The 12,727-nt window shown below is 34.2% G+C and overlaps 1 protein-coding gene across 2 annotated transcripts in view; it reads right to left on the bottom strand.

Annotated features, from left to right (window-relative positions):
• The window catches only part of LOC135688601 (anaphase-promoting complex subunit 1), a 38,822-nt gene extending 26,294 nt beyond the window's left edge, over positions 1 to 12,528 (bottom strand). Inside the window, exons 1-18 of one of the 2 annotated variants that reach the window (XM_065205534.2) lie at positions 11,808 to 12,528; positions 10,998 to 11,106; positions 9,749 to 9,802; positions 9,094 to 9,268; positions 8,110 to 8,278; positions 7,538 to 7,608; positions 6,963 to 7,099; positions 6,266 to 6,527; positions 5,394 to 5,598; positions 4,738 to 4,842; positions 4,330 to 4,420; positions 3,929 to 3,994; positions 3,342 to 3,416; positions 2,830 to 2,875; positions 1,923 to 1,993; positions 1,562 to 1,622; positions 384 to 574; positions 21 to 92 (exon numbers count right to left, since the gene is read on the bottom strand). In XM_065205534.2, coding sequence (XP_065061606.2) covers positions 21 to 92; positions 384 to 574; positions 1,562 to 1,622; positions 1,923 to 1,993; positions 2,830 to 2,875; positions 3,342 to 3,416; positions 3,929 to 3,994; positions 4,330 to 4,420; positions 4,738 to 4,842; positions 5,394 to 5,598; positions 6,266 to 6,527; positions 6,963 to 7,099; positions 7,538 to 7,608; positions 8,110 to 8,278; positions 9,094 to 9,268; positions 9,749 to 9,802; positions 10,998 to 11,084 — 1,938 coding nt within the window. In that variant the 5' untranslated portion in view covers positions 11,085 to 11,106; positions 11,808 to 12,528. The remainder of the gene's footprint in view (positions 1 to 20; positions 93 to 383; positions 575 to 1,561; positions 1,623 to 1,922; positions 1,994 to 2,829; positions 2,876 to 3,341; positions 3,417 to 3,928; positions 3,995 to 4,329; positions 4,421 to 4,737; positions 4,843 to 5,393; positions 5,599 to 6,265; positions 6,528 to 6,962; positions 7,100 to 7,537; positions 7,609 to 8,109; positions 8,279 to 9,093; positions 9,269 to 9,748; positions 9,803 to 10,997; positions 11,107 to 11,807) is intronic. The other variant, XM_065205544.2, reaches the window with a different exon arrangement.
• Between the last annotated feature and the right edge of the window lie 199 nt (positions 12,529 to 12,727).

The following is a 12,727-nucleotide window of genomic DNA, read 5'->3' as shown; positions in this document are numbered from 1 at the left end:
TACGAGGTAAAAAAGGCTACCATGTTTTCACAGAACGAGTCACTTTTCTTTGCTCTTTTTGGCTGCGGAGGCGCTGGACTACTTCTTTTGTTCTAAAATTTATTGAAGTATATATCTTTTAGAAAACAACTGACAGTGGCAATTCAAAAAGTTATTATAGATATAAATTAAATAAAGGGAATAAGGCAGACAACATTTTTGAGGGTTCATTGCATAAATTTAACGAAGTTTTTGGTCGAATGTTTTCCTGGAACGTGAACCGGAACTGATAGTCATAAAAGAGGAAATCTGACTCATACATCATAACGTTGAAAACACCGTCTCTTCTTCTAGCCTCAATAGTTGAGCAATGTTAACCTTGCATCAATCATATGCTCAATTACCTCTATCATAGATTTCCTGAATTGCTCTGGAAACCCCATAAGCATCAAAGTGGTGTCCATAAATTTTCTCCAAGGCGACTGTTCCGAAGAAAGGTGATTCCCTTCGTTTAGCACTATGTAATATCTTGCAAAAACGTCAATGAATTGTTCATTTGCTAAATTTGCCATGATCACTTCTAGACATTTTTCAACTGCAAAGGAAACATCATATTAAGCTTACATCTAACTTTCAATTGAAACGTAACTTTAGCACATAACACGAGCAACTCAACATACAGTTGTTCAGTTATTACCTACTCCGAAATGTGTGAAACTGATGCCTTTCTTTCAAATACGGCTTGATTACTACAATCCCAGACAAAAATGGTTTAGACTTTTCCAGGAAAGCTTATATTTTCGCTTTCCTTTTAAAAATAACTCCCCCCCTCCCCCAATTCAATGTTGAATGCATGATTTTGGAGGAGAAATGATAGAACTACAAATCCAACATTGATTCGGGGGAAAATGGGGGGTTCGAATTTATAGGGGCGACATAAAGTAGAAAATTGCAGAAATTGCATTTTGAACAATTTTGTCCGGGATTGTAGGTTTACTTTTATGAATCATTCCACCTTCAACCAGAATATTTATCGAAGTTGCCTTATGATTGCATAAAGCGTCAAAATCGAAGTTGCAACTTAGAATCGTCCTGTTCACCTTTAATTTCAATAAGCTCTCAAAAAGTTCTTTCTATCATATAAATTATTACAAAACATGTTACTTTCTACTATACTTATCCTAGTTACTATACTACACCACATGCACGATACCAAGGGAGCGAAAGATAATGACTACCCCATGGCCAACAGGCAACATTAAATTACATACAACTACATTACTCGTGATTAAAAACTAATGGCTACAATGCTAGATTCTGTTTGACGTTGTATGCCCGGTCAGGATTTAAAAGTCATGAACGCAATGTGTCTCAATAGGTTTAGTAAGCCTTTAATACATTGTCAAAATCTTTAGTGACAGCACCCAGCAAATTAACAGTAGTTACAACTATGTGTTTATATATAAAATAAGAAGAATTAAAAGTAGATACCTGTTATGATGGTATGTGAATTAATACATGAAATAGATGCAATAGCATTAAGCACAGACAGTTGTCAAATTTAGATTTCTGCAAAACTTACTTAGTTCATCTGATGTAATTCTCGGTACATATACTCGATAAAACTGATTATTGGGCAGAACCTGAGAAAAAATAGCTTTTTCAAAATGATTGAAAGATGAATTCATAAAATACAAGCTGATACTTTCTCTAAAGATGAGCTCTTCCAATGTTCAATTCTCAGTCGTTAGAGACAGAATGGCTAAGAATTTACAACCAAATTGCTTTCAACTTTGAAAGGACAATATATACAATAAATTACTATCTAAACCATCAGCTAAGGTCGGCAGCTTGCGATAAAATTCGATAATTATAATTACTAAGTATTATCCGGTAAGTTCTATTCACGTGCATTCAAGAAAAGCCTATTCAGTAATACCTACCAAAAAGAATTTATTGGCTGTAAAGTCACGCATAGCCACAATATCTTGAAGTTTGACTTGCAGATCTTGTCCTGCAAACATAAAAACTGATCAATGATGAGGCCTACGATGATGAAAGGAAAATAATGGGGTTGGTGAAAATCGAAAGCTACCTAGCATTATCGTCTTTCTGGTTATTTGTGCGTTTTAGGCCTCGGCTATGACAATGTTACATTGATAAATTTGTTTTATACGATTCATCTGCTCTTGTCAACCTTTTTTATTCAAGAAAGCGAAGCGGGTGAAAAGTGCGTAATGGATGAAGTGGTCAGTATCTATGTTATTGAAAGATGGCTAGACTCTTGCATCAATTGTTCACGACCCTGGCTCTTGGCAATCCTCACACCCAGACAGAGCAACTTGGTACAAAACTTGGTTTTCTACATAACCACGTGTTTATACCGATAATCTGATAGCGAACTTGATTGCTGTTAGAAATCAGACATGTCAATCAACAAAAGACCAATAGAAGGGCTAGAAATTGTTTGAGCTGTCGTCAACCACGAAGCTGTAGATGTCAGCTAGGGTGGGAAAACTCGGGCAAGAACTATACCTGAGGGGGGCAGGCTTTAGAACAAGAAAACAGATATATAACAAACAGATATATTTGGACTAAATCAAGCCCACGGAATTATAGTTATGGCAACTTTTCGAAATATCATTTGGAATAACTGTAGGCAGAGAAGGCAAGTTGTTGTCAAATTTTCATTTGAGAGGAGCACAACCTCCCTGCACCTACGTGGCTGGCTGTCCTATATAGTGTTTCGCAAACTTAATTCTTTGCATGCTTTGCCCTGTACAATGTGAATTTGAATGATTTCAGACCTATACTGCAGCCCTACACTGTAACAGGTATCAATCTACATACTTGCTTTTGGTGTCTCCACCAACTCCGTGCCATATGATGTGCGTAGCTAAAGAACAATAAAAGGTTTTATAACAGCTTTCGCAAACTTGGTGCATTTTAAAATGAAACATTATTTACATTTAACATAAAAATTGACACAACTAAGATCAGAGTGAAAGAACCATAATTAAGTTTAATACTTTTTAGTATAAAAAGTACGTAGCATAAGCCAACTGGTCTTGGAAATTTTCGTTATGTCCAATTTTCTTTCCAAGAAAGCAAAAACTTTGTAACCAATTATGAAAGGTAACTTTTGTCTATCGTAGTTGACGCGAGCTCAATAAATTCCGTTTTATCAAGCCTTGAAATTCACAGATACCTCACGGTGATGGACAGAATAGAAAGAGAAATTTGATTTATCCTTGACACCGGGGATTCAACCTTGGTCAATTTAAAGAGTCTCGTGGCCCTTAATAAAAGCATCGGATATATAAACATGCATGTCCTGCACTGCAGTTGCAACAAAACCTTACAAGATCAAGAGCAGAACTTTGTTTCTTTTCAAAGGAGTACTTCTGTAGTTTGACTGATGCATCAAAACTGCAGACCTGAAAAAAAGAAGACAATACTCACTAAATTCTATAAAATTTTAAAGAAAAGCAATTACGTCATCAATAGTATTTCCAATCTTGCTAAACGTTGACGGTTTAAAAGAGCACAATAGAATACCTATAAATGTATAAATTCAGGTATTAATGTTACGAATTGGTTGGAAAAAGCCAGCCAGACATTAGGGTTTTCTCAAGAGTTAATGTGCTTTGGTTGGGCTCATAGAATTTAGAACCAAGACCAAATTACAATTATTTGACGGGGAAATTATCTGTGCTTATGGGGTTATACCTCGGCAAACTATTGACAGAGCTGTTTAAACACATACCTAGGACTATGTCGATAGATTACATTGTCAAGAAGTCCTAATGCCTACAAGGGGGACGATGGTCGAAGGAAACAAGTTTTGTTCTGATATTTGCAAGTCAAACACGGCAACTTTTAGCAAGCAAAAAGGTACGTAGAGGAACAAGAAGATCCCTGCATTAAACATATACATCACAAAATGTACCTTGACTGTACCACTGTATAACATCAGATCACCTGATGGTTCTAGAACTGCAATCATTTTCAGGTCCTGAGATTAAAAAAATTAAGAAATAGAGCTTTTTATTTTCTAGCAAAAATTAAAAGTTTATCTGTTATCTTTAACAACAACCAACATATTTAAGCACCTAAAAACAACATTTTTGATTTGCAGCTGACAAAATATGAAAAGTCAGAAAATCATACAAAAACACCAAAGAGTCAAATCAAATTACAAAGATACTAAGAAAATATAATTAGGAGTATTTGACTGAGAATGAAAAATTGCTTCCAACAACTTGTGGAAACCAAAAACAAAAAATGGGCAAAGGTTAATTTTCTAGACTAGGGATAGTATTCTTTTTGTAAAAAAACATGTTTACTTACTGTTAAACAGCCAGCATCTTTTGCCACGATTTCAGAAGAAGTTCCAAAAAAGTAGGAAGATGTTATTGAGCGCAGTTCAAATTCCACTAATCTAAAAAGGATGAAATGAGATGCAAATGATAACAACCGTAAAAGTATTATCATAACTAAATTATCTTCTTCACTATTTGTTATATCCTTCATATGTTGATCATAGATTGTGATTAAATTCAATAAAATGCATTCTAATGCCGGAACCTTTTTTGTTTGAGAAAGCTTATAAGAGATGTTTGCAGAAGTAACTTTGGCAAAAAGAACGTGATGAAAAAATTGCTGGGTACATGCATAAGAGAACACTATATTGTAAATCTAAGAAATATTTGTAGGTAAAATCTAGAAATGACGTAAGAGTGCAGAAAAGATAAATACCTTAGAACGTTGAGGCCCTTCAATAAAAAACATATGAAGCTTTGTCCACAAATATCTTCAGTGATGAAAACTTTGTCTGCCTTGCATCGTTGATCCGCGGCGAAACTTCATAAGAACAAAGTTACAATATTTAAAATGATAACATCATTCAAATTAATGCCTAGAAAAGTACATTTTATGTACCAATGTTTTTCTATATGTTGGGATAAGGTTTTAGATCGAGCTTTGGCTTTTTCGAAAAAAGTTCTTTTAAGTGGAACTATTATAAACCAATTTCGTCACGTGTGTTGTCATATGTGGAAAAAAAATTGACTGATGCATAATTTGAATTTCACCTAGATCGAAAAATCACATTGATAGTCCCGTCTGACTAAATCAATGCGAATGTATTTAAATCAATGCGAAAAAGCTACGTTTGACAAGACAAAATATTAGTTAACTTCTACTTTATTTCTAAATGTTTAGTTTTTCGAATTACATTTGATTTATATTTGACTGCCACTCGTCGTTTTATATTGTTACTTCATATCGTGTATGTGAAGTTAACTGCATTTTACAAGCATCTATCATTAATAAAGATAAGGTGGAGACAGGACTAAATTGACATGACGTCACGTGTCAACTCGACCAAGGTAGTTTGATTTCATTTTGCTTACAGTATGGATTTTTCGTCTTCTTGCCAAATATGCTCGAGGCATATTGAAGGAGGCATCGATTCGAAATCTTGCTCCTCGTGTATGCTTGCTGAATCTTCACTTGGCAGCCGGTAAACGTGAGGGGATGATAGCCAGCCGAAGCCACGGCTCTGTGACATGTTGGAAAATAGGTTGTCTGAAGAGAATGAGGCTTCATGCATGATGGCTACGAACAAGATAATCAGATACTTAGATACTTGATGAAAATTATCCCAGTGGCAGAGTGCAAAATATCTGCAAAAAACAATATTTTTAAAACATATGAAATAAATTTTCAAAAGGACATCGGCAATGTTAAACCCCTTTGCTAATGTAAGTCTTGACATTCAAAAAAATTTCACAAAATCAATCAAGACAAAGAAAGTATTAATTATTAAACAAAGCTACCAACACTTCATTAAATAGATTGGGCAGGCCCATTGAAAAGTTCCACCTGACTAGGCAGGACATCACTCCTTCCACTTTTAATGTAAAAAACAATTCTTGGACGAACAATCTCATTTATTGACAATAAAAGAAAAAGGCTTGTAAAAATTGGCTTGCCCAAAAAATTCCCTTAGTTAAACCTTGCTACCTGAATAAAGAGAGTTTCTTTCTACCAATATTGGGCTAATTGCTATATAAGCAAATAATCGAGCAAGATACAAAACTAATCAAGCTATACCGTCGATATTCTTATTATGCTTTTACGGTCATTTACAACTATTGTCAATACCATCGTCATTCATTATTGTTAATACTATCGCCATCCATTATTATCAATATAATCACTCAAGCAAAATCCATCAAACAATGATATCTTGATTAACGCGGCTTCACAAAGACCATTTTACCTGAGTGCGGTGACACAGCCCTTGAATTCTGGCCATGACCAAATGCTGGAGAATGGATTCTCATCAAATTTGACGGCGTTGCTGCTCTTGCAGGGGTATTGGGTCGACTTCTGATAGGCGAAGGGGTGTGGGAGTGGCGACCATTTGGAGCACAAAGAGACCCTGACAGACGAGATGGTCCTCTAGAATTCAGGTTTCCAAATTTTGAGCTCTGTCCGAATTCCGATGGGCTGCTATTTCTTGAAACCGGATCTGGCTTGTCCTTATAAAAATGACATTTCAGTTGTAAAGGAATCGAACAATATTATTTGAGCTAACAGGAGGAGCATTAGGAATACCAGGTACCTTTTTTATTCGGATGCAAACTTAATAATTTCATAAACAAATGATTTGGGCATTTTTAGAGATTTGTTTAAATCAATAATTGCCCAACCCAGAAGCAAATGAATCAGCATAGCTAGAGATGCAAGTTCAAAGTTTCACACGTAAATAATGTACATAACTTCTGGCAAAGGATGCATCAAAGAGCCGACAAAAAAATAAAGAATGGCATTGCAGGAATCTAGTAGGGTCTTTTGAGAGCATGTAACTCTAAAAAGCAAGGCTGCAACAGCCTTCAACAGCTTGGGAGATCGAGGACTGCTAAAGAGCCAAAAAGCAATAAATAATTGAAAGACTAATTCAATAAAAAAGGTACCTGGGCTGTTGCTTCTCTGACCTTCCAGACAGCGTGGATTCCAACAGAGACATCATATGTAACCAGCAGCGAAATTTTAACAGAGGAAAAGACAATTTGCTGGTCTGGGTCAGAAAAGTACATGCTCTTTTTGCTTTCTAAAAAAGTGAAAATATCATTAAAGAACGATAGTTCACTGCACTGAAGAGATTTTAATGTCTTTCAAGTAAGAATGTCAGATTCCCATTTTCGCAACACCTCGCCTTGCCATGGCCAGCCATTGGATACCCGTTAACGAGATTTATGGGTTATTTCCTGGATGATAAAGATAAGTATTCATCCTGCTTCTTAGGCTGGTAATTGAAAAGACCAGGATTATGCAAATTAAATGAAAAGAAAAAAACAAACTGATTAAATTATCAAGTTTAAACAAAAGTTAGGATCCAAAACAATTACCCATGTTCATGAGTGTAAATGTAATTACGATGTTAGCCATCGGTCTCCATTCACTCAAGATGATTACATACAGTAAGTCTAGTCAAGCTCCATGTTACGTGCAATTATTGAGAATACAATAAAGGATATGTCATTCATACCTGGATATCTATAAATAACAGGGCAAAAGTCATCCAATGTGTGGATTAAAGAGAACAGCGTAGGTACACCTCTACGGAAAGAATTGTTAAGAGTTATCATAAGAAAAACAAGCGAAGTAATTGAATAATAAGGGGGAAATAAATAGGTTGTTATTAATATAGCTTTGGAACTCTCAAAGCAGAAGAGAATTGAAGACAAAGTTTTGTCATGAGCTGAAGTGATGAAATATGCATTGGTAAGATATCATGTTAGAAAATGGCAAAGTTTGGACTGGGAGACATGATCTTAGTTCATACAGACTAGCTATTGGAGCAACATCAGACAGTAGGAGGGCTAATTGGAAGATTATATACAACAGACATTAAAGGGGTATAAATAAACAAAAGCATATATGTATCAAAAAATGAGTGAAAATATAGATGTGCACTGGAAAATATAAAACATAATTGTTCGTTTTAGGGCATTTGTCTTGAATATTCTGGATAAAAAGAAACATCTCAGTTCCACTTTCAGTAATTGGCTAAAGCTCAAACTTTAGCCTAAACATAAAAAATGTTGACTTTAACTTTACTTTTTGTAAGTATCTGTGTATGAAGTTGGTCTCTGGACACAAAATCCGCTTGGAATTGGCCATATTGTCTCTACTTTGAAAGGTAAAGGTGATGCATAGAAAGATCCATCAGAGCAGATCATGTCAACACAGGTTGGTCCCAAAACAGTGATACATTTGACAAGATCATCTGAAAGGCAAGCAAAAATTTCAAGATAACTTTCTCTTGGCATATTTTATAGTCCAAAGGAATGGTTTCTTGGGTGCTTAAACTAACTGTTAGATTCACAAAAAAATTCTTTCTAATGCATTATTGTGTAATGTCTAAATATTACAGTATTATTATGAAATGCAAGTCACATAAGAGACACTTTTCATATAACATCTAAATTGATTAAATATCTCTTCAGTTGATAAATTTCAAAGAAAAACATGTTATTTAAGTATATTAAAAGTTGAATAGCCTGATTTATCATTCGGAATAAAAATAACTGAACAATGGGCTATAAATACGTAAGAAAAAAACAATTTAAATATGCTTTGGTATGTAGAAAAGAACAGTTTTAAGTGGGAACTCAGATTTTCATGCTTAATGTTATCATAAGGCAAATGTTAAACAACTGCTTATAACTTAGTTTCAAACAAACTAAATGCATTATTAAAGTAAATCATAAATAATTAAACGTGTAAGCTTGCTCTTGGCTATAGACATACATATTTTGTTTGAGATTTTATTTCATCTGAATAAAATAGTTTCTAAGCTGAAACAATTTTGTTTGCTTGAGTTTGTAGAAATTTTGCTTCATAAGAAACTGCCATTTTGTTTTCTGAAGCCTTTAGTGATTCTTGAATATTAAAGTCTTGTGCAAATACTATGTATAAGGTTTCTGTTTGTTAACCATCCCTAACAGCTTTAAAATACAGTAAATTGTAGTCTTTTTGTAAGAGAATCACCAAGTATTAAAGAATCACAAAAATATAAATAAGGGAAAAAAATTAGCTCACCTGTGTCAGATTTGTCCAGACTGTCTGCTGAACTTCTCAATCTTGACAAGTTGTGAAACTGGCAAGATGTTATCTGTTTGATTGCATTATCCAAGTTGAAGCATTTTTTCGCTATACCTTTTTCATCTGTAATTGCAGTTCTACATTGAATGACAACTTTTCCATTTGCATATACCTGTTTGAGGAATAAAAATAGATATTAGGCAAAACATTTCCTGCTCTGATAATATATTGAATTTTAATTCCATGCAGTTTATTTTTTCAAATAATGCAACCTAGAAACCACTGAATTTCAAATTTTATACAGCCCAATATTACTTGCATTGAAAATATTCAATACATCAGTAATGTATTTTTAGTGTTATTTTTGGTAGAACATAGTTGGTTCAATAATGATGACAGTAGAACAAACTTGTCAAATAAATCTAATTCAATCACATATTCTTTCAATATTATGATTATAATTAAAACAGAGATTAAAGATATCAGCTTGACCCCATCTGCACAGTATAGTGGCTCTTAACAAGATCTTGTGCATTCACAATAACTTCAGGAAGATGGACAGCACAAATTTTTTGTGCAGCACTACACTGACCTTATCATTATAAACATAAAATTAAAAATATTAGTATGCAGCTCTACTGGAGTTACAAACCTCTTCTTCATAGCTATCAAAGTTGTCTTTATCTTTGATAAACCATTGTTCAGTCTAAATAAATGACAGACATATAAATTATGTATTAAATATTTGTGACAAATTGTGACAAACAAAGCAGATATATACCAACAAATACTTTTTTTTTAAAAACCTGGCCTGCCAAAACTTTTCTGGGACTGGGGTAAAAGAAAGATGGGGCATGTGATGCATCTGTAATTGTTGTGGTTTTTATCTTTTCGGCAGACCAGGTTATAACTCAAGTGTTTTATGAACAGACAAGGTGGAAGAGATGAGGACTGATGGGAGTCACAGCACCTCTTGAATTGACAAAATTTTTAAAAATACCCAACCATCCAGTAGAAGTTTTGGAAACAACATAAACCATAATGCTAATCTTCTCTTATGTAATATTCTTCTGTTGTATGCTATCAACACCTTTCACCTAGGTGTTAAAAATGCATTAACTTATAGAAATGGTTCTTAAATTAGACAGTTTTTTTACTGAAGCCAATAACCAAAGGAAGTTAGTCTTGAGTGAGAGGATTAAATGAAACATCACAACATGAATGAAATTTGCTTCAAACCAATTTTTTTCCACAAAAGGAGCATTTTCTGTTAAGAAAATATAATGATAGAAAACTACAAAGGGACAAGAAATTCATGCATAGAAACTCTGATTGCCTTTTTTACAAACTGAACTAACATACTTGAGGCACTTGAGGTCCCTTGGAAATTAAAAAATACTCTTGTTCAACTCTACATGACCTGTATTTTTAAGGAGATAATATTGAAAATAAAATAATCTATAATATCTATTATTCCTCAAGTACAGCTCTAACAGAGCCCCACATTAAACCTGTTTACTTATCTTACTATGCTGAGCAAAGTTTCCACACAATATCTAATCATGTTCAATTTTAGGGACCATTCTAATTGTTCAAAATAGAAATTCATTTGTTATTGTTGCTACCTAGCCTTTGGAGTTAGTTTTAAGACACTGAGAAGCTATGCTTATCAACAAGTGTCCCGGTCCTTCCTCTCAATGTGACCACACCCCACGATTCTACATCTTGAATCAAAGAGTGTTGGTGACTCTGCTCACTCAAAGTGAAAGTTTGCTCATTTCAAGTGACTTGAACCACAGACTGTTGGATCTGTAGACTATAGTCCCAAACATCAAACCATTCTCACACTTACAAATTATATGAATCTTTTAGGTTAATGAATGAAATAATTTCTAACATACATTGAGGTTTTCTTGGGTCCCTGATGGGTGTATCTTCAAATAATCTCTTCCAAATGGGACAAACTCTTCAATCTCTGCTGTTATCATGATGTCTTAGAACTGATCTGTACTGACAAAATCATAAAATTAAAATGGCAGAAATGAAGATTGAAACAACAGGTTGAAAAAAGATTATATACTTACCCTTCATACAGAAAAACAGGGAATTCAAATGGAAATGGAAAACTTTCCCAGGATAATATAAGACTTTCATTTCACAAGTTTCGTTATTGCTTAGCGAATGGTTCTAGCTTAAATGGGAAAGGCGTACTGTTAAACGAGCAAGTCCATCCTGGCACAGGGAAGAGGTGCATTTCTTCAAATTGCGTCTCGATCTCAAAATAATTTCATTTCAAATATATTCCCAGCATTCCAGCTATGCACATAGCAACAGAAGATGCAAGAATCTTAATTAAGTACAATTAAAATAAGGTTACAGAAAAATCGCATTAAATATTTAAGATGAATGTTGCTGAATAAGGACATGCAGAGATAATTCGGAAAAACTTTTGAGCTGCGATAAAACATGGTTGCTACAATTAGAATTAAAAGATATATATCGAAGAATCATATATGTATTGATAAACATAGTAACATTACTTTTATAAATAATAATGAATAAGAAAAAAAAAACAAGAATGTCACGTAATAGACAGAAATTACATGTTTAGATATATTTATTCACATTCGAGTTTTGATGACACCTTAAAAAAAGATTCATTCAAAAGAAAAATTACCCATATGGCTTATATATGAAATGACAAAATTTACCAAAAGAACAGCTGTCGATACAGTATTATAAATTCTTCAAAATTTCACTTTGCGGAACTTTTTCGATTGCGGCCATATTTGAGTGAAGCCCGCGAAAGAATAAACCTCTCTTTGACTAGAGAGTTGTTCAGAAAGAGGCCATGTGTAATTTTCATTGTCCGAACCGCCCCATTGTTATTTGGTCTGGTTTCTAGCTGGATGTTATTTGATTAGTGGGTTATGTTGTGAATGTATTGGGGTGCCTCCACGTATGACCCGACGAGGTACGATTGTTCAAGGCGGATGGCATCTTATGTTAACCGAACCTTTTTACCCTGAGAATCTATCGAAAAAAAGCTTAATACACAGGTGAATCTGTTTATACAACAAGGTTTCTTAACTATCAAAGGTTGAAGACTTCAAACTATATAGATAACAGAACAGTTGCCTTATGGTCGAATTAAACGTGGAATGACAACCTAGAACCGTCCTAACTCGGAATAAGAACTTAGAACCGACCTGCTTTATAAACCAAATGGTGCGATCTTCAATCATCTGGACTTATATGCTAGTTAACAGTTGTTACTGAAATTCGACTGCAAGCACTGTTGACGCAACGTAACGTTTTCTATCACAGGTCATATTTTCAAGATTCTAAGCGGGGGCTTATTAAAAGTTGGTTTACCTTATGTAGCATAAACGTAAGACTGGATTTAGTTCCTAAATCGTCAGCACCAGAGTGAATGTGAGTTGTAGAAGGTTTTAAAAACAAATTGTTTTTTAAAAATTCGGATAAAAGACTATAATGAAATGAGTTCTTTATCATCAGTAAATCAAGAGAGTTCTTTATTCTCCTTTAATCGGGATTGAAACCACGAAGAAGATTTTTTTTATCTCTAATCCAACAGGAGTTGGTCCTGACCATTTACACTTTTCATACA

Source organism: Rhopilema esculentum, chromosome 10, assembly GCF_057945365.1.
Source record: "Rhopilema esculentum isolate cy_ngs chromosome 10, ASM5794536v1, whole genome shotgun sequence".
NCBI lineage: Eukaryota > Metazoa > Cnidaria > Scyphozoa > Rhizostomeae > Rhizostomatidae > Rhopilema > Rhopilema esculentum.
This window is presented reverse-complemented; position numbering and strand designations above follow the sequence as displayed.